Source organism: Pantherophis guttatus, chromosome 6 (assembly GCF_059756535.1).
Source record: "Pantherophis guttatus breed Tessera chromosome 6, ASM5975653v1, whole genome shotgun sequence".
NCBI lineage: Eukaryota > Metazoa > Chordata > Lepidosauria > Squamata > Colubridae > Pantherophis > Pantherophis guttatus.
The window spans coordinates 51239811-51262461 of record NC_142068.1 but is presented as its reverse complement, the minus strand read 5'-3'; the positions used below and the strand labels follow the sequence as shown (position 1 = coordinate 51262461).

General features: G+C 37.0%; 1 protein-coding gene and 1 long non-coding RNA gene across 5 annotated transcripts in view; one reads left to right on the top strand and one right to left on the bottom strand.

The window, feature by feature from the left end:
* MXI1 (MAX interactor 1, dimerization protein) overlaps positions 1 to 19674 on the bottom strand; it is a 73421-nt gene extending 53747 nt beyond the window's left edge. Inside the window, exons 1-2 of one of the 4 annotated variants that reach the window (XM_034440071.3) lie at positions 19297 to 19674; positions 7221 to 7353 (exon numbers count right to left, since the gene is read on the bottom strand). In XM_034440071.3, the coding sequence (XP_034295962.1) occupies positions 7221 to 7353; positions 19297 to 19531 (368 nt within the window). In that variant the 5' untranslated portion in view covers positions 19532 to 19674. Of the gene's footprint in view, positions 1 to 7220; positions 7354 to 7985; positions 8725 to 19296 lie in introns of those variants that run through there. The other 3 variants (XM_034440070.3, XM_087872881.1, XM_034440072.3) reach the window with 3 other exon arrangements.
* LOC148113113 (uncharacterized) lies at positions 17985 to 20939 on the top strand. The gene is made up of 2 exons (XR_015728651.1): positions 17985 to 18160; positions 19325 to 20939. It is a non-coding gene; the product is annotated as an uncharacterized LOC148113113 (long non-coding RNA).
* Positions 20940 to 22651: the final 1712 nt, after the last annotated feature.

Here is a 22651-nt window from a genome sequence, read left to right as displayed (position 1 = left end):
TGTGTAAGTGTAAATCCAGATTTTAAAAGCTGATAACTCCCTTAATTTAGCATAGATCTAAACTGGCAGAAACAGTTAGGGTCAGTGTACATTTTTATAATCAGGGACAATCCTGAACAGAATTATCTGAGGCTTACACTACACCTGACATCAGAGAGCTGTTTATAACTTAAAACCAATAACTATCTTCATGGTCTGATAAAATAATACACTTGTAATTAACATCCATATTTTGCTTTTTAGATGCATGGATAAATTACCATGTTTGGAAAAATGCAAAATATATTTGCAATGTTAGCAATTGCTAAAAAGATTTCTCTGATTTATACCTGGAAGTGGTAAGTAGAAAGGACATATTGTTTGTTTATTGCAGGGAAATTCAGTCAAACAGCTATTTATATAAATTCTGGAGTTGTTTTTTTTTTTACTAGCACTAGGCTAAGCAAAGAGTTCTCAACGTGTTTCAAGAACAATGAAATCAAAGTGTTACCAAAAATCAAATGCTAAAACTTTAAACATCTTTAAAATCTTTAAAGAGGTTTAAAGAAACAGCTATGCTCTTCTTTTATGAAGAAAAAGTAATTATTGAAACAAAACATACACACCAATAATGTCTTTATTTTCTCTTAGATACACAACACTGATTATACTACTTAGATGTATGACTTTGAATTCAATGGCACATTTCATCAATATCCAGAATGAGACTTATTAAAGAAAAGACTTAAAAAAATACCAACTCCAGTCTAAACATCTGGCTGACTGTGCAACAAACCATAATAATATATTAAATTTATATGCCAAGTGTCTCTAGATTCTTTCCAACAAAAGGAAATAGAACTTTTGTACCTACTGTGCCACCAAAATTTCCATTAAGTTCTATTTCAGATATGCAAGTAACTCTTTTCAGAGGAAGGAAATGTATTTGAGTAAGTTCTACTCACTACCATTCCATGCCTAATTTTCAGCCATTGATTCCTTTGCTTCAATTGGGTATTTTTATTTTAAAAAATATACTTCACTGTATAGTTCTTACCAAGAATCAAGGATCAGGCCAATGGCAGGGCTTGTTTTTATAACATCATCTCAAGGGGGAAATAAAATCCTTTCCCTCCCTTTCTTCCTTCCTTCCTTTCTTCCTTCCTCCCTCCCTTCCTTCCATTAGTTTAAGAAATTAATGGAAAGAGGAATGTACCCAGTTATTAGCCATGTGTACTATGTTATTTTCAATGGAATTCATTTAATTATTTATTTACAGCAACCAGAAATATCAAGAAGTTATCCAGAGGAAAGTACATTTCATGAAATAAAGCCTTCACCTGACATTTTGGCTTAGTACTATTTATTAAGCTTGATAACAAGTACCCATTTTATATGCCTGGAAACAAATGGAATTTACAAATACCAGACATAGAAATCTTCACTATGAGCAACAACAATTTTTGGATATTATTTGGAAAAGTAGAATAAGGAAAATAGAATAGTCTCAGTGGCAGATTATATTTGTCAGTGTAATAATGTTCCTCCTCAGGGTTGATAGAACTTGTCTTTGAAATTATGCAGCCATACATATTCCTCAGCAAGCTTTGTCATTCATATTCATACTAGTCTTTCCATATTCTGATATGCATATACAGTAATGTCACTGGTATAATTTTGCGTGCAGTCATATTTTGAGTCTGCCTTCTATAGTAGAGCCGTTTACTGTCTTAATGCCTCTCTTAATATGCTGTCTGTTGGATCTACATTTAATATATTGTATCTATTTTTGCAAAGGACATCAGCTTCTAACATTCCAGTTTTACATAAGTCTACTTATGGTTATTTTTTTCTGATTTCAATAGATCTTACATCCAGGTAAGAAATGAAATCAATCAACAGGACTCAGATGCCGTACTTTAAAATGTTTCATCTGCAGAAGTATATTTAACACAATAAGTATCATTTCTACCTCTGTCCTTTTAAAAATATTTGCTAGTCCTGGGCTGGCAAAAGGTGTCACAGCCTCGCTGGGTAATAAAAGAGACGTTGTCCACTTCCCAAATTATCTTTAACCCCCAAAGCAATCTGGAATTCAAAGCTGATGTTTACATTGAAATCCAGGGCATTTAATGTTCTCAGATTTCTGGGCATATCTGGATTTTACAAATACCTCCCTCATACTCAAAATTGCTCTATTTTCACTAATGGCAACCAAACACAGCAGTTTTGATTCTTTTTTCAGACAGAAGTGAGAGCCATAAGCATGCATCCCCACCACCAAGAGGAGAAAATCACTCCAATTTTTGGTGCCATTAGCAGCAAAACCAGAGTAATTTTGACCCCTTTTGCTGGGAAGAAAGGAGTAATGAAAGAACTTGCCTTTCTCTCCTCCTGCTAAGAGATAGGAAACCTTTTCTGTCATTAATGGCTCTTTGCCTTTTTTGCTTCTAACTCCTTCTATATCACCAGCAACTCTTCTTTTTCTTTTTCTGCTTCTGCTTCTGTTTCCTCTTCCACAGACCAACTACCTCTATCTCTCCCAGACCAACTAAAGGAGTAACTAATCCTTTAGTTACTAAAGGGTCTACTTATTGGCCCACCATTTAGAGGGATATCAGAGAGGGAGCTGTGTTTGAAATTATCACTAGTCTAAGAAATTCCCTTCCAAGAGATATGTGGTTAGTTAAAACTGGACTTATTTTAATATATGCTTATTTATTGTCTTTGGTTTTTAATTGAATAGATTCTATGGTCTTATTTTTTATTAGTTTGTTTTTAAATATTATACATTTTAAGATATAGCTTAATTTCTGAATGATGTTACAATTTTATATTGTAGTTTGCTTTAAGACTATTATTTTGAAAGGCAAATAAGAAATGCATAAATAAACTATTAAACTTTAAGCTGCTTTGAATATTAGAAACAGTCACAGTAAGAATTAAGACATACACCCACACACAAAAAAATCCTTCTATTCTTCTTTCCCAGTCTTTTTTTGCCATTCTTGAAAAACATCTATGGACTCAACCACTAGAAATTATTGGCAAAAATTAAAACAAGACACATTTAGCACATGATTGGTCAAAATTATTATCTCAAATATTATAACGCTACATTGATTTAGCACTTCACTATTAAGATGTTTGGATGAAATTTTACAACCATCCCAGATTTGCAGAAAGCAATTCACTCTGAGTTGCACGCTTCCATTTTTTGTATACAAGCTGGGCATGAGGTTGTACCTCCTGTTTCTGTCAGTGTTCTTATCTTCAATTTGTTGTGCCCTTTTCTGAATCCAGTTAGATTGTTGGATTACACAACAGCCCATTTAAATTTCATTAACCCTGATTATACATTGGAAAAAGCATCAGTTTGCATTCATGTAGAGTTTTGTTTTGTTTTTATTTCCTGCGATGCAACAATTCTTTGACTATGGAAGAACTACTGAGATTGCAATTTACCAGCCTTTACTCCCATATAAATCCAATTGAAGCAATTAAAAATTGAGCAAGAAAAGGAGATTACGGTGCTTTACACTACGAGGCTAAAAATATCTTGTATGCCCCTTGCCTATTTTATATCACTTCAAAAACCGGTTCCTATGTATACTGTGTTCAGTTTTAGTATCAGAGATTAGCTAGTGGAAACTACTTGAAGTGATTTAGAATAAAAAAGTTAAAATAAGAATAGTAAGAAAATTTCAAGTGCCCTCAGCAATGTGCAAATTATGATGGGGGGGGGGGAGAATTTCTGAGAAAAAAAATTCTTTCTTTTCAACTCATGTAGTCATAGTAAGCCAGAGACAAACAGCAAAAGAGCAACTAAGACAACAATAGCTGTTAATTCCAAAACCATAAATAGTTTATTTCACCATTTGTTGTTGTCTTCCCTGTCAACAAAAAAAGATTCAACAGAAATGATAAAATGTATTCTTATCTTATCTAAATGAAGTTCTGAATTTTCCTTGGTTCTGTTTTGTGGTACATTAATAAGTATATTACCACTATTTTAGTTGTTGATGCTTTTAATTGATTGTTTTATTGTTTGCTTCTATTTACTATAATAGTGTATTATTACATGTAACTAAAAGCTGCTGCTATTAAGGGATAAATATTTTTTAAAAAGAAATAAAAAATAAATATGGGTCAGTGCTGCTAGTCCCAGAATTCAGCTGTTGCTGCTGGGATCCATTAGTTTTATTCTAAATTTAATCAAATATTAATGCAATTGTGTATCAAATTCTTTGAAGCATATATTTTGCAAACCAAACTGTACAGACCACATATTTGTCTCACCATTACACTTAGCACCGGCAGACCAGACAGTGGAAAAATATATTGAAAGAACAAACTTCCATGTGTCATCATGAATGGCAGGGACACACATCCTATTATAAATGAGCTCTGTAAAAGTTTATTTCCTGCTAAGATACCAACCAAAGTTGGGCCAAAGATAGCAATTCTACCCAGTTACCTGAAATACTTTTCCTGGATGATTGTTATAAGAATGATAATTTTTGAGAACAGAGCCCTAATTTTTCTTTTGTTTGCCCTATATATGTTTCCTTGTCTCTTGCTTTTAAAACACTTAAATATCAGAACTGTTACATATGTAATACTTCATAAACTCCCATGTGAGACTTTTTGGCTAAAGAATGAATACTATTTATATACATAAATGTATACAAAATAAATAATGTAGCAGTTATACTACCCTATTAATAGGAGTATTTATTTAAACCTTCACTCAGCCTAGACTGATGCACTAGTTTTAATTTTGTTTTAAAAGAGATCAGGAAGCTCTGATGGAAGTAACTCATGCAAGTATGACCACATGGAATGACTATGCAGTGTACTCTAGATGGGGTGGCTTTTGAAGACAACTCAGAAATTAACAGCAGCATGCAGGAAGCAAGCTAATGGCAAATGAGATTCACTACTACAACGTAACACCAACTTTTGATGGCTACACTAGTTACCAATAGACTTCCAAATGCTACTTTTTACCTGTAAAACCTTTTACAGAATGGCTCTGAATTATATCAGGGTCCATCTTTTCTCAGATGATTCAGCCTGTTATGTTAGGGACTCCTTAAACTCCTGCAAGGAAGGTACAAATGTTGTGGAACAGAAAGATGACTTTCTGTGTAATAGCCCCAATGATTTTAAAACAATGTAGCTCCAGGGCTACGCTTGGTCCTCCCTCATTACATCTCACAAGGCAGGAAGTTTGATGAGTGGTGACTTGGCTGCCATTATTATTATTGTCATATGCCTTTACACATTTCTGTATGTACTTTGGGGTCACATTGTATTGTGTCAAGCTCTTTGATATATGTTTTAATTATATTTTGCTTTTGCACACTACCCTGAGCCTGGTGATTTAGCCAGTATAAAAAATGTTTTAATAAATAAATAAAAATTAATTTTATTGATGGCTTTATGGATGGCACTTCAAATTTTGCTTCTTTTATCCTCATTTGTTTATTTACAATACTTGTTTATTGTTAAAACAGTCACTGCAAGATATGCACACAAAAAAGGAAAAGAATAAAAACAAGGGAAATCTTTACTTTGCGCATTCTTACATTTTCCCATACCCATATTATTAAGGGGGAAAATTCCTTGAGGTCCTTTTTCCTTGATTAGCAACACCTAAGGCAGAATTCCTATCTGTGGAAGTATAGTAGTCCTCGATTTACAACCACGATGGAGCCCAAAATTTATGTTCTTAAGCAAGACATTTGTTAAGTGAACCTTGTTCCAACAGTGACCTTGTCACTGTTGTTAGGTGAATCCCTGCATGGAACATGGTTGTTAAATGAACCTGGCTTCCCCATTGATTTTGCTTATCAGAAGGTTGCAAAAGGGGATCACGTGACCTTGGGACACAGCAAAGGTCATAAGTATGAATCAGTTGCTAACTGTCTGAATTTTGATCAGGTGACCATAGGGATGCTACAAATGTCGTAGCATCTCTGTGGTCACATGATCGTAGTGTGAAAAACAACAATAAGTCACTTTTTTCAGGGCCATTGTAACTTTGAACAGTCACTAAATGAACTGTTGTAAGTTGAGGACTACCTGTACATGAAGCTGTGTGACTTTTTGTTTTGTTTCATTTCACATAGGATGCAGCTGAAATGTCATCACTACAGATACTACACATATGGCACTGCAGTATTAGAAAGGACTAATTTTGAAGGCATCATTTAGTTTTAATGTTATTGTGTTTCTGCAGCAATGATTTTTAGTAAATTCTCCAAATCACATATTTAAATAAGTAAACAAGTGCCTTTTGTTCAGAAGGTAGAGTCATATTTGATTAAAATGGCTAATATATCACCAACAGAGAGCACTAGAAAGGTTATATTTTTGGAAAATATTGTTGCTATAATAGTGAGTGAGTGAGCCTTTGGCATAAAGCACTCTGCAAATCTACAAAATATATTTATCCCCTGGAACACAACTCTATTATATTATAATTGTTTTGTTCACACTTTCCATCAATTGGTTTGTTAGCCTGATATTATTACATACACAGAACACACCACACGAGGGACAGAAAAGCAGGTTCTATTATCAGACTAATACACTATTCAATGTGAGGTTTCATAATCCATCAGATTATAAATTGCATTTTACCAAAAATGAAAAAGTCTGCACCAAAATAATACATTATCAAATAACATCTTCAAATGGTGTTCAAGCAAATATGACTTGAACTAAAACTCCAAGTCTGTTTTTGCTCTCTAAGTGAAAATATTTAAACTACAGATTTAACATACATACCTGGGCAGAGGGGTGTGGAATCCCCATACCTCCACTGAATACAGTGGGATACATTTCAGAATAAAAATGCAAAGGATTTCCCCCTAGATTAATATTAGTCTCTCTGGAGTAAAATCAGCTACTTGGGAAAGCTTTCAATGATTATGCAAGTTACATAAAATGAGCGTGGGGAACCTGCAGGAACAAGGCATTACATACTCAGCTAACAAGCTGGTTCTGCAAGATTTAAAGAGGCAGCTAACACAATACCACATTGGTCAATTCTTCTATTAAAAGCCACAAACTTGCAGATCATCAAGGGCTGGGGAAGCAAGATTATGAGGAAAGGGGAACTCTAGCAAAAGTGCCAAATAAAATATAATCTATTCTCCCTGATGGATGCATGAAATATTTGTGCCTATATATTGTAACAATTTCTCCTTTTCAAGTCCTTTTCAGACTGTTACCTGTTTGTGGTGCCTGTGCTGTTGCCTCCGCTGCTATGCTTTCTTGACCGGCTCAGTCTCTGCAGTGGCTTTGGGTCCTGCAGCCCAAGACTTGTCATGGAAGGGAAGGCTGAGGCATACCCATGTTCACACTCTGCATAAATTATGATCAAATGGAAACAGAAGGAAGAGTGAGTAAGAAACAGTATTTTCCAAAGACAACACTAGCCGAGCCTGAATGACTTCTCAGGCAGCACTCTCAGCTTTAAACAAACGTGAGAACACTCAAACATAAAAACCACAGGCAATGCACCTGTTCAGATAAGGCTGATTAGCTTAGAGTCCAAATCCCTTTGAGTCAGTCCTGGTGACTGCATGCAGTTTTCTCTCTTTTTCAGAAGTGGTTTCCCATTGCCTTCTTCCTAAGGCTGAGAAAGAGTGAATGGCCCAAAGTCAGCAAACTGATTTCATTGCTAAGACAGCACTAGAAGTTACAGTCTCCCACTTTGTATATACTACTGACATTAATCACTATCCCAAACTGGCTCTCCAGTGTATGTCCAAGACAACTTTAATGTCTGTATCAAAACTTCTTGATCAAATCCAGAACACATTAAAAGACATTCTGACACTGCTCACAATTCTCCATCTATTACACGTGAATCACTTTGGCCCCACTTTTCCCCCTCTCCCCAAGCAACTGCTTCTTTCAAAACAAATTAAGTTGGACTTATTTCCAGGCGGATGGGCCACCTCAATTCCTGCCCCTTCCTCAAAAGGTGTTACCTCGGTCTCTGCGATCCAGATATTCGGCTGCCTCCAAAAGGCGCTGGATGTTGATCATCTCTACCCGCTCCATAGCCCTTGAGATGGATGAAACCTTTCCCCGAACAATTGTGAAGGAGGACTTTGCTGCTTTGCCCCTGGCACTATGGGTGAAATAGACCTTAGTTCTCTGATCTTTCCAAGAGAGAAAAAGAATAAGGTAGGAAACGAGTAACTTGGAGAAAGGGTGCCTCTTGTCCTGCTTTTACGAAGTTAATCAGTGAGGCGTAAAAAAGAACTGAACAACTACTGCAGCAGTTACCCTGACTCATGGCCACATCCTACTTCAGAAAGATCTCATTTCTTTACCTCTAGGCAATAACAGAGACCCTTCCCACAACTCCTAGTCCCTAGACTGTCTCCCCCTTTGGTCTTGGCTATTCGTCTTCTTCTCCTTTAAATCTCTAGCACTGAGCCCGATCCAGCTTCATACCCTTTTCTCAGTGCCCCAAACATTTAATCTGTCCTCTAACCTCTTCTTAATCTACTCCTGCATTCTGCCCCCTATTGCCCCTTTCCTTCGTGGCCCCACACTTTTCGCCTCCTCTATCTCGATGCTGCCCCTGCATCCATCGTGCAAGCCCTCTCCCCCAAAGATCTATCGCTTTCTCCGCCTTCTGCAGCAGATACTGTACGTCCCTGCCTCTTTCACAGTTTGTTTACCTCCGCTTAGAAATCATGGAGGGGGAGGGGACGCACATGAGACTTTCAGCCCCAATGCCATTTGGGAAATGTAGTTCTCAGCTTTCTCTCCCTGCAAGTGCGGCGCGTGTGCACGTTTGCATTATGGGAAGCTTCGTTTTTCCACGTTGCGCATGTTGCCCGGACCGAAGAAAGCTTACGCAGCCCTCTCCTCGGTATGGTTACGGGCACGGAGATAAGATGGGAAAATCCCTTCCTTGTTTACAGAAAAGAGCGGCCATGAAGGTTGGTCTAGTAATAAACAGAATACCAGGATTAATGGACAGCTTGTCTTGCGCCTTCCCCTCTAAATAATCAGTTTGGGGATTTGTTAAGCCTTAAACCGTTAATTGCATAAACTACTCGGAAAGAAGTTCCACTGATATCGAAGGGTTGCTCCATTTGCGCAGTTTAAGTCGTCAAGTCACAAAGGCATCACAAAGCTGCATTTTAATTGTTATAATAGCCATAATAAATCCATCAATTAAACAATCTATTCTACATGCCTGTTTTGTTTTATATCTGCAATTATTTCAAAAAACTTTATAATCAAATCATCTTTTAGAAATTTAAGTAAGTCTACAACTGAAAATATTTTTGCTTGAAACTTAAATTCCATCAAATATAATTAAAAGTACATATTGGATATTAGTTTTAATGTGAAATAACAGTTACTTCAAATCAAATGTTTATTACGGTTACAGACAGCAAAAATAATTATTTCTGTTCTGAGTCCTATGAGATTCATCCTATAGAATGAACCCTATGTCTAAAATATTCCCTTTTCTCAAAATAATAATAATAATCCTTGAGTAATGTACTGGAGCAAACAGATCCTCTGATGTGATTAGTATAGTTATAAACCTAACAAAATAGCAAACTTAAGTTATCAAGAAAACCAGTAAGCATAGTTTCTGGTCTTAAAAACAAATAATATACAGATATCCTTCAAATCATTAATAGAATCATACTTTAAACTAGGAAAAAAATAGAATCCACCAGAAAAATAAATGTTTCCCCCTGTATAGAGAAACTGAATTTTAATTGAAACAGACTGCTAGGCAAACTGAATTTTAATTGAAACACAGAGAAATGTAAAAAGTTGGAATATGATGATGTGCCAACTGGTCAGAATGAAAAGCTGAACTGAGCAGTTTGTAATATTTTTATAATTGAATACAGAAAGTATTTTGCAGATACCAAATAAAGAGTCCCCTATGTTCAGTTTTATCCTTAGCAAGAAAACTGCATCATATTGTTTCAACAAGAATCACTGTAAAGCAGCATAATTTTTATTCCTGAAATAAATAAGTAAACACACATCCATATTAAGCACATATGAAAATAATTCAGAAGCGCTTAAGACTTGCAGATGTGCAACATAGCAGTTCCTTTCTATGAGAGCAGTCTGATCGTTTTCAGATTTCCATAAGAGCCTTTAAAAGGGGTTACTGATTAAAGCAATCCATTCATTAAAACTAATATAATCCTTAAAACAGTGGTCCTTTTTCAGGTTTGTCTCAAAGCTATAAAAAAACCTGGAGTACTTTAGAGGAATAGCAGAATATGTAGCATTTGCCTGAAATCCAAACCACTTCTTACTAATAATTTTCAAAGTTTATATATAAGAGCTTTTACTGGCCAGATGCCCGGGCCAGTAAATACTCAGCTCCATCCAGTTGTCGCAACTACCCCAAATTAGGGGATTACAGGGTCATAAACAGAGCTACATGTAAGAGGGTTAGTGGTTAAAGTATTAGGCTAGAAACCACAAAGTCATGACTTCCAGTCTTGCATTAGACATGAAGTCAGCTGGGTAACTTGGTCAAGTCACTCTGTCTCAGCCCTTGGAAAAGGGCAATGGTAACCACTTCCAAAAATGTAGCAGGCACTTGTAAGTCACCAGAAGTGAAGACTACTCCAAGGTACATTCAGATCTATTTCCATAATTATCGTTAAGACAGAATCCTATGTAAACAAAATGTGATTATTTTTACACAGTATTAGTAAATTTGAACATTATTTTTATGAAGTTCAATAATGCTTGTTCTAGATGGAGCTTTTACATAATCATTCAGCCTTATTCACTGACTTGTAAAAAGGATCCAGAGGCACACTCCACTTAATCTGTCTTTTCCCATCAACTTCTCCATTGTTTTTCTTTCCAAAATGCAGTACTGTATTTAGGTTTTTTTTTTAAGTTACATGGTAACTTTTGATTGATAGTGCTAGTAGCTCTGTCTGGAAGCACCTTATGCATCAAGTCAATAGAAGCCAAATTAAGTCATATTACTTAGTGGTTTAAAGATTTTGCATAGGCAAGTTTCATCATGATGTGATAGATCATTTGGTTCTAGCATTTCATAGGAATACATAAAGGAATATCCCCTATAAATCATAAAAGGTTTGTGAAATAGAATGGCATTACTCTAAAATAAGTTCTTATTGTGGTTTATTGTTATCATACTTCCAAAACTGATTAGACCACATGATATATATCTCTTAATTAATTTTCCTGAATAATTCTTATTTAATGTAGTCACAGAAGTTTTAAGATTTTTTTTTGCCTGCCTGCACTTCAGTATCTCATATTATAAGAATAAATATTCCTATAGGAATTTCATGCAAAAGATATGGATTCAAATTACATGGATCTAACCTGATAGGCAGCATATGATAGATGTTGGTTGGAGAGAATAAGAATTGTGATGTGATAGAGCTAGAAGGCTATTGACCCAGGGAAGGTCATTCTACAGGAAGTATCACTTTATTCACTGTAGAGAGCAGAGGTGGTACAGTGGTTATAGAATGCAGTACTGCAGGCTACTTCAGCTGATCTGCTAGCTGCAGTTCAGGAGATTGAGTCTCACTGGCTCAAGGTTGACTCAGCCTTCCATTCTTCTGAGGTGGGTAAAATGAGGACCCAGATTGTTGGGAGCAATATGCTGACTCTGTAAACTGCTTAGAGAGGATTGTAAAAGCACTATAAGCAGTATATAAATGCTATTGCTATTAGAGCTCATAATTAGCAATGACAATCCAACACCCAATCCCAAAAACCTCACCACTCCTCAGTCCCAACTATTCTGGGAAACTATATTCAGTGGTTATATTCTACGCACATCCCGGATCTACGCACCTTCCGCCGTGCCCTCAAAACTTTTCTATTCCAGCAAGCCGGGCTGGCGTAGCTCTTTTAATTGTTTTTAATTCATTTTTTTAAAAAAGGGTTTTTTTAATCAATATGGGCCAAATTTGTTTAATATACTTTTAAATTGTTTTAAATTTGTATGTTTTTATTTTTGGCTGTACACCGCTCTGAGTCCTTCGGGAGAAGGGCGGTATATAAATTTAAATAATAAATAAATAAATAAATAAATAAATAAATAAATAAATAAATAAATAAATAAATATTCAATCTGATATAACAATAATATATGGTAGTAAGGCAATAGGTTTATTTATATTGAAATCCTATCCGTGTCAATTTAATAGTAAAGATGAGTGAGTGAGATTACTGGGATTATCAAATCTGAACTGCAAACAGCTAGACAACTCCTAGATGGTAGCAAAGAGGACAGAAAACTCATTAGTGTCATCTAGTGGTACCCTAACTTGCTACTTCACAATCCAGCGGTTAGCCTATATTAATTCTCTTGTTTATACAGGTGTAGCTTGTTATGTTCCATAGCTTTTCGGAGAAAGCAGATCAAAAATCTGGAAAGAAATTTTGGAAAAGTTCTTTAAGGGATCTTCCAAAGATACTGTTAGCGGCAGCACAAAGAGCATTAACTTTACTGATATTCTTACAAGTTAGCATGAGTAAACCATATTTCACTTCCAAATTCAGCAATAATTACTGATCAAATATCATTTTAACTAATATTTTCCCTTTGGTTACTTCCCTTTGTTCTTCAGTTATATTCAGTAACATTACTTGGCAGGCTATCAGGATTATAGAGGAAGAAAATGAAACATAAAATATAAATTATAATTTAAAAAGCATTATAATGTACTTGCTGCCAATGATTACCACAGATAGGACCATGTATGACCTAATCAAACATTTTTATTCCCTAAAGAATACTATTTTATTCTTCAAAATAGTTCAAATGGATCAGACCCTTGCAAGCATCACATTTATTCCATACCAGATGCAATTCAAGAATAACATACGATTTCCAGTAGTTTAATAATTTTGCTCCTGTCAGCTCTGTCTTCTAAATAACTAAGTAAATAAATAAATAATTTATATTATCATCAAGTTACTCTGCTTTTAGGCTACACTACAATCAACTTTAACAAAAACTGCAAGATTTTAGCCTATGAATTAAGAAAAGGTGATTATGAAGAAAGAACTTAAACTACAATCTTCTATTTTATTTCAACAATATCAAAGCATATATAAGCAATAAAGTAAGTACATGAACTAAATTTTAATTCTTTTCCTGATGCATTGGGGATAAGAAGTTTCCTTCCTAGTTATCCAGGTGCTAAAATTCAAAGGTTTACAAGCAAGAGCATCTCTTTTATTCTGAATAAATTGTTATTATTGTCTGTGTAAATAGTAAATTCTCTATATCAGTGGCATATGGAAAAAGCAAGTAAGGTTACCCTTCATGGCTAGCACTGTAATTGAAGCCACAAATTATTTTGCTATACTTCTGGACAATCTTTATTAGTGAAATGCTTCTACTTGAAGATAAACAATGCCATTCTTTGTACAAACCTCTAAGCTGTATAAAAATTGTTAGTGGCCTAGAAAGAATTTGATGACTGCAAAGTAACATTAAAACAGCCCTGTTTTCTGCAAACAGTTGAGTCCACATATTACCATCATAAAAATAAAAGTCATGAAGCTTATAATAGATTTTATGTCAATTTCCAAGAAATCAGGAGGAAAGGTAAACAGCATCAAAATGGTGGCAGTCTGGACTGAACAACTGAATCACCCCCTTTTTTTCATGAATTCATTGAATACATGTAAAAAGGGGCGAAGCTTGGATCATTTGGCAATGGCTGCCATGTTGACCCTTGTGGACATCCCTACCAGTGAGCACTCTTCGTAAACAATCCTTTGCAGTTCTTTCCTCAGGGCCATTTCACCAGTCATGCTTTCAAAGATTTCTGTATGAAGTGAATATGGCTATGCAACATTTCATGTTCTAAGACAAAAAACGTTTCACAGCATGTAGGAATTCTCACACAGAACCCCCCAGAAAAATCAGTATGTTTTCCCCACAGGATTTTGAGGCTATCTCCTACCACTGCAGCTTCAGTCAGACAGCTGCAGCATAATTCTGGGGAAGGATTTGAAAGAATTGAAGACAAATTGCTTTGTGCATACCTACACACTCTGAACACAGTCTTAAATTCAAAAGCATTACACAACCATATTGATAATGAAGTTTTTATATAGCAGTTTTTTTCATTTTTAAGCATTTGTTAAATGGATGATTAATTTCTCAGTTGTTTTGGGTTTTGCTCATTTGTAGTTATTAATGAAGAGCATTTCCATAACAGAAATTTAATGTGGATTTGCTGTTTCACTCCTGTTTTTGTGGGGCATTCATTTTCTATTGTCACCTAATTACTACCCTGTGTTTTTTTCTTAGTTCGTCTTTTTACTCAGACTTCTAGAAGAACAACTTTTTTTAAAAGAGTCATTCAATTTCACAGCTAGATGCCTCTAGCTACAAAGTGAGATTTTGACAATGATATAAAAAAATCACCAGAGTTTAATATTTATTACAAAACTTGTTACCTTATCATGCCAGTTTGAAAAATCAATATTTAAGCAGAACTCAAATACTTTTCATTTATATATTTTATATATTTATATATTTTATATATTCATTTATATATTTTCATTTATATATTTTAATGAAAGAGCCGAGTAGCACTTCTAAAACCACATGTTTTAAAGCTTTGATATTTTACAACTCACTGTAATTGCAGGATTGGAGTACAAAATTTAACAGTAATGTATTATGCTGTTATTACACATGTGTGTAATGGTACACACATGCATACTTTAATATATAAAATACTTCCTTGTAATGAATTTATCAGTATCCATCAGAAAAAAATGCAGTATTGTCAATGTTATGGAAAGCCAATTGCGGTATTAATGTTAATAATAAGACTAGGCAAGTTTAGGCCTGTAGTGTAATATAAAATTTCTGAAGTTATTTTCTGCATTATTTGCAATCAGTCTTTCTCAATCTGCTGCCCTCCAGAACAACTGGAAATTCAACTCCTAAAAATCACCTCTCTTAATCAATTGTGGATGTCCCAAAATTTGAAGTATAGCCCTGGTGCATCACATACACATACACAGTTGCAGTAGCTTGTGTTATATACTTAAAAATAATTGTTAAAATCATGTTATGATTCTCTTTATAACCTCCCAAATGAACAACTAAAAGCTTTTATAGATAGCTTTGGGCATATTGATTAGTGAAATCTGGAGAAAATAATTATTCTTGCATAGATCCTATGTAACAAAACATTTTTTGCATGAGTAAATTGTTCCGTAATGAATCCAGACACATTTTTCCTGATTTTTACTGTAGCCAATACAGCTTTTTTCTTTGCTGAATATAGAAATCTCTTTCACCTTTCCCTTTGGATATACAAACATAACTCTTACACTAAAACTAAAGTTATACTAAATAGAACTATGTGAAATACAACTTCAATCAGCACAAATGTTTAATATTAAACCATTGTCAAATGGATTTATGAAGCTGTGATTATGCCTGCAATTGTTACATTTTGGTCTTATAAGCATTAGGTGCTTGAAATCAAGTAGCAGAATAATAGTTATTGATATTACTATTTTTTCCCCCTCTTGCCCTTTTGCACAGAATTTTGCTCAACTTTCTAGTACAATGAAAGGTTTTGCTGTTCACGGAGATGTAATACCCAACATTTACATGCCAGGTAATCCAATTTACACTACAGCAAAGAATAAGCAACATAAAAGAGTTGCAGGTTTCCCTTAAACGCCAGGTCGACTGTGTTTTCGTTCGCTATAGGAAAAAAACGATACTAAATCGGCAACTGGTAAACAAGGGGCGACTGCAAGTTAGCCTGTCCTTTCCACACCAGCAGTTACAATAATGGCCTGGACTCATAAGCCTATGACATTGCACTAAATTAAAAGCAAAGCGTGCTCTAAGACTGAAAACATCCTGGAAACTTTTAGAGAGCCATATTCGTTTCTGATAGTTTAACTTGGAAGGATATAAATCTTGCTTAAGGAAAAGTAATTACAGAAGTGAAAATAACACCCCACGCCTTTCAAACAAATAATTTATATTCCTTAACAAAGCACAAATGTATCTCTATATGCATAAACACATCGGGGGCAAATATTTTAGGAACAACTTCGCTGATACAGGCTAAGTGAAAGACGCTTAATCCCTTGTTTTGCAATCTCGTACGAATCTGCCACTGCCAGGATCGCTACCCAAGCAAGAAAGGATCGGAATTCGTGGCACCCGTTCAGGCCCTTATTGTTATTGTGAATCTTCAACTTGGAAACGCTGTGAGCGCAAAGCAGAGCATTGTCGCTTTAAGCCTGAAACTATGACATCATCTGACCATAACTCCCAACAAGGACACTCCGCTCCATTCTAGACTCCTCCCATTGATCTTCAGGCTCAGCAACGCGTGACATCATAGGGATAAGAGAGCGCCTCATTGGCGGAATGGCTTGAATTAACCACGCCCCCCGGGTTAGAGTAGAGCCAATGGAAAGAGAGGAGTTTGTCTCCATGTGGAAACCATGTGGTTCTAAGAAGGAGGAGGAGCCGAGACTGATTATACTGTAAGCTAGCCAGGCAGATCAGAGTGCAGCCGAGGCAGCGCCGTTTGTTTTTGCCTCGGTGAAACTTTAAGAAGGATGTGGGGGTTGGGATTTCGAGAGGCTGTTAAATGTGCCTGCCTTGTTTACGTTTTTTAAAGAAAGACTTGCCCTGGCCGCTCCCACGGAAGAAAAAAAAAAAGTTTTACGGAAAATTCAAACGCGTGGGTTGCCCTTAAAGCTAAGTCACTGCAACTCTGAAACGCACAGATGTGGAGCAATACCAATCAGCCTGCCGATTTGTAAAACGTGCAAAATCTCCGCCAGGCCCGTTCCTCGATGGGGAGGGGGAGGGACGCGGACATAGAAATACACACGTTGGCAGCCCGACGGAGTTGTGTTTTCCACCGACCTGTTTATTGCTAAAACCAAGACGAGGCCGCCACCTCGCTCCAGTTTTATTCAAACAATCTGGAGAGCATCCAAAAACTTAACAGATCCGAGATGACATTGGTGTTCATCAGGATCTCGGATTTCTGAAGCATAGAAATATTTCTGGAGGGGACACAGGGTGAATTCAGATCAATGAGGCGGCTGCGGAGGAGACCCGGTGTCTTGTATTTTTCCCATTTTTTTAAATAAAAAAATTAACACCTGAAGTAACAAAAAACGCACGTTCTTGGAAACATTTACGACCGAGTTCACCTCTCCTCCGCCCCGCAACCCGTGTTCAAAATTATTGGGGGTGGGGGGCGAGTTTCCTACCGAAAGTAGGCAAGGAGATGCGCTGTAGTTTTTTTGTGGCTTTTGACTTGGCTTGAAGTGGGGGGGGGATCGCGAACGCCGCGCGCACTTTTGTTTTTCTTCTCTTTCTCTTTGTTTTCTGCAGCAGCAAAAACGGGGCAGCTTGTGGCGAAGTCAGAAAAAAAAGGGAAAACGCCTAAAGACCCGACTGAGCTCTCTTTGGTGGGGGTGGGGGAAGAGGGATGCTTTTGTGCACGTCTAGCTTCAGGGAGCTGGGAAAACAACGGAGGCCAAGCTTGACCTAGTTCTATCCGCACCATCTCCGGTTCTGAGGAAACGAGATGGCCGGTATAAACTGATTATAGTCCCACTTTGGCCGAGTTGCAGCTGGAGGACTACTCGACGCCGCCTCCCCGCCCCCTTTCGCTTGGCTACCTGGCTAGTTCGCTCTTTGCCTACGTGACTTCCCAAGAGCTGGGGGGTGGGGGGGGAGGACGGATACCTCCATTAACTTGGCAGCCGGTCTTTTCCTTGAGCGATCGCGTTGCGTGGAAGCCAAAAGGCCCTTGCACCTCAATCCTAAAAAAAAAACAAAACCAGGGTGCCGCGGCAAGAACCGGATTGACCAGAAAGCCCAAAGGGCGCTGTTTAAAAATAATAATACTCCCATTGATGACAAGCGAGCGTGTTAGCCATTGCAAAACTGGAAGGGGGGGGTGCAGGGAGAGAGAAAAGGCTTTGTGAAGTCTTCGCACCGACTACCCCGGCCTCCCGGAAACAATGCCTACATCTCCACTTATTCATGAAAAAGATGGGGAAGAGCAAGGGGAGAAAGAAAGAGGGCGGTCAACAAAAGGCTAAGCTACTTGAACTGCAATGGAAATTTACACTCCGGAGAAGGGTGACAGGAGGACGGGGGTGGGGGGGGGGACGGGGGGAGACCCATATTTGTACAGCCGATTTGTAAAGCAAAGCATCGCGGGGGGGGGAGATTTACACATACAAATAATAAACTCAAAGCCAAAGGAGAGTTAGATTCTCCCCTTTCTCTCCCCCCCCTTCCCACTGCAGGGGTTGACGCGATGCAACGCTTTCTTTATTTTTCTTCCTCCTGACCTTCGCTGTTGCTAAATTACTAGATGAAACGCCAGCCCTGCTGGTTAAAAATTGTTCCTGGCTTGTTTATTGTTCTATCCAGGAGGCTGCTCAAAAAGACGCTGCAAACGAGCGTTTCTGTATGGATTATTCTTTTTCGCTGACGGCAACATTAGCAAGGAGGGGGAGGGGTGTTGGGAAAACCCTTTTCCACAAGGGGGGGGGAAAATATGCGTGTATGTGTGTGTGTGTTTTTATTTCCCCTTTTGTTCTTTTCACAGAATACTCGGCGAGGTTTTCTTTAAGGAGGAGAGAATCACGATCTCTTGGGTTTGCAGGGAGGGGGGAGGAGAAGGAAGCGAGAGTTGAAAATGAAAAACAAGCCTTTTTTCCCCTCTGCCATTCCTTCTAAAAAACCTGAAAGTATTTTCTATTTGTCTATCCAGAGGATCATAAAGTTTGCTTTGCGTGGTCTCCTCTCCCCCATCTCCTAGTTTGGTCAGTTTTTGACACCCCCCACCCCCTCTTTTGACACATTAAGAGCCTTTTATGGGGACATGACACTTCACAAACACACAAACACACATATCCATAAATCGAAATGTACTTCTAACATGACAGCGTTGTTCTGGATCACTTTATAACTAAAGTTGTGGTGGTTATGTTTTTGTTTTGCTTTTAAGAAAACCGAACAAAAACAAACTAAGAATATTTTCTAATGAAATCCCTTGGCACGCACATAAATTCCACTGGACCTAGGACAGGGTTAAAAGATTGAAACAGTCTCATCTGCAGGTTCAGCTCTATAGTCTGTCTTGTTGCATCTTCATAAACATTTTTCTTTATTTTCCGTTGTTGTTGTTGTACATGCCTAGCTTTTAATACATGTTTGCGTGTAAAGAAGCAGCAGAAGGAGCCAATGAAAATCAAAACTCCACTTACTTTTGTTTTCTTTCTCGATTTGCTCCAGGTAGCTGGCTGCTTCCAGCAAAATCTGCACATTCTGTAGGAAAGTGTTGATCTTCTCCATGGAGTCCTCACTGCTGGTATTGAAAATGTCACTGAACGGGCACCTGGACGTATTATCTATCACTGGCAGTTGCTGCTGCCCTAGAACAGCTTCCCCAGCATCACCTTCACATCTGAGTTCTTTCCTTGGCCTGCCACGTTTCCCCATTGCTTCTGCAAATGGAAACTTTGAAATGTTTAAAGCCCTTTTGGCCGACTTTCCTCCTCTTGTTGCAGTTTGTGTGTATGTGTGTGAATGTCTAAGAGAGATTGAATGAATCAAGAGACCTCTTGATTCAAAGACTCCGCGCAGGTCCTAATGCTAGCATTTTTTTGTATACATTTTTTTTTAAAGTGGCAATGGAAGAGTCTGGTTTATTTACAGTACAATAGTCAGGGTAGAGTATACTGTACGTCACTTTCCACACCATAAGAAACGAGAAGCAGAAGCAAGCCCAATTGGGATGAAACCCATAAAATTACAGTTGATCATTATGCATTCAGAAATATAGAACCTCAGAAATATAGAATCATATGAAAAAAGCTAAATGTCTCCCTATGCAAAGGAAGTTACAGTTTGCTTCAAAATCAGTCAATGGGGTAAACAGAAGGGGAATGATGGATAAGAAGAAAATACTGTAACTGCCATATATCTTGCTGACAATTGAGAAAATCCATGGGAAAAGAAAAAGCTGAAAAATGAACAAGTTAGACTACATTTTAAAAATTGATTACATTTTTTAATCACTTAATCACTTAAACTCCATGTGCATTGTTTAAAAAAGATAAACACCATATTTAAAATCCTATTTGTATCTGGCATAGGTGTTACGATTATTGTGAATGTCACCTGCTTGTCAGCACCTCATGCTGGACAATAAAACCCCATCCTCATGAGGAGGAAAGTCTCTTCTGTCAAACAGAATGGACAGCTCCTGGAATGAAGCATGGCTCAGGGTCAGATACTGTGTAGAGGCATACTCCTCCTCCACCTCTCTCTGCTGGAAACAGAAAAGGGAAGAGGCTGGGGAACAGGAACAGGCATGATCACAGCCACTGATTGGTTGGGAATCTCCAAAATCCTGGAAAACTCAGGGAAAAGAAATGTTGTTTGTGAAATATTGTTTTGGAAAATGGCTTTTTCTGTAGAAATAAGAAAGCCCTTTAGTCTGGAATCACATTTTTTTAAAAAATCTATGTTTATTGTTTAATGGTCTTATTTCCCAGTACAAATTAGATATGTTAGCTGCATCTCTATCTCAGTTATACCCAGAAAAATATACCTGGTATCTTTTGCCTTAAAGAAGTATTTTTTTTGTGCAGAAAAATGCATTGATGTTTGAGGTAAGTAGAATATAACTTCAGTGGACAAGCTTCAAAAAGGTCTTTCTGTTTTCATTTTTTGCCTGGAAATTTTAGCCAAATGTCTCATTACAGGACATGTGCCACTGATTGGATTGTTTGAAGCACAGTTTACTTAACTATGGTTTATTGAGTAAGCTGAATGGGCTGGAGTCACACAATGCACTAAATACTAAACTATGATATCTTAAATCACAAATAAAGCTAAAAAGAAACAAGCATGATTTTGCGCAAAATGTGAACCTAGACTACTTTTAAATATATGGCATGATACTATGAAAACTAGGTCTTATAAACTGAAGCACCTGAGGAACATCCAAAGTTGATAGCATTCCCAACCTTTCTTTTAATTGGTTCTGATAGCTGGGCTGCATAAAGGCTTTCTTGAGAGAATCTGAGTTCCCATCTCTGTTTTAATATTCATGTGGAAGGAAACAATCATTTTAGTTGCCTGCAATTCCAGACTTGATTTTCTGAATAAAAGATTGGCTTCCTCCCCCATATTTCCTTATTAGGCCAGAGAAAAAAAGAAAATCTTTCACTAAAATTTTAAGCCTAGGGAAAGAGAGATTTGCATCTGATAGATATGAACTTCATTTTGAGACCATTCGTTTATGGGCTGAAAAAGAAAAAAGGCCTGTGATGAATACAACATACAGTCATATGAATATAATTGGCATTGTGTTATGGTTTGTTTGTTAAAGTGATAAAACCTAATCCAGAAATATACAGGTACTCCTCAGCTTATAACCACAATTGTGATCAGAATTATCTGTCATAAGTCAGTGGTGGTCGTAAGTCAAATCATGTGAACGGATCAGATTTGACTGCCACTTTTAGGGTGGTTGTAAAGCAAATCATATGTTCTTTAAGTCAATCCAGCCTTCGCAATTGACTTGTTTTGCTGGAAGTGGATGGGCAGAACATAGGTGGCAATTACTGGCTTAACGATACTAACAGCTCATAAATGCAAGCTGTTTGCCAAGCTCCCAAATTGTGATCACGTGATTATGAGGGTGGTGTGATGGTTATAAGTGCAAGGACAGGTTATAAATCACTTTTTCTTATTGCACCTTTGAATCATTTTAAAATGAGTAGTCATAAGTTGAGGACTACCAATAGTTGCAAAGAATCTGATGAAGCATTAGAAAAGTGGCCAAATATGAGGAAAAAGGAAATATCACTATGTTTGGCAGTTACTTTTTCAGGTATGCTTTTGATTCCATTCGGGTTATTTGAAAGACAATAACCATGCTAATTTTGGGGTTTTATTCTGTAAATCTGTCACCCTGTCCAGAAAGAAAGATGAAGATAAGTTGGTTTAATATGGAGCATTTTTGAAGTATTAGAGAAGATGGCAAAGAGCAACACCTATTTTATTTGTCATAATTTTGTGGTTCTAAGTTGATACAGCTAAGATAATTGAATCAGGGCTGCAAAAATCAGGACAACCACTGGATGGGAAGAAAGAGTTTAAATGTTCAATATGTTTTATGCCGTTGATGGGTCACCTGTGTGCAGCCAAAGTCTGTTACAGTAAAAGTTAGTACATTTATTATAGGAAGATATTTTTGCCATTTTGTGAATAGGCAAGACCTCTTTGGCAATCATTTTGAGTACTCACAACCTCCCTCTCCCATATCAGGTTTATACAATTTTCCAAAAGGGCTGGGTTGCCTATTGCCAACATTAAAAGACTACCAAATGCTTCTGCTTTAGTACCACCAAGAATGTCAGGGCATTTCCCTACTGCTTTTTCCACTCCCTAATGCTTCAAATGTGGTTTGAAGAAGATTCACACTCATCTTGAAACTCAAAACAAGAAGTAAAAATCATTGCCTTTCTCCTGCCCCAATTTATACTAAAGGAAAACAAATGTACTTTTGCACATATTCCAGTCCATGTCTTTATTTCACACTGTGTATTT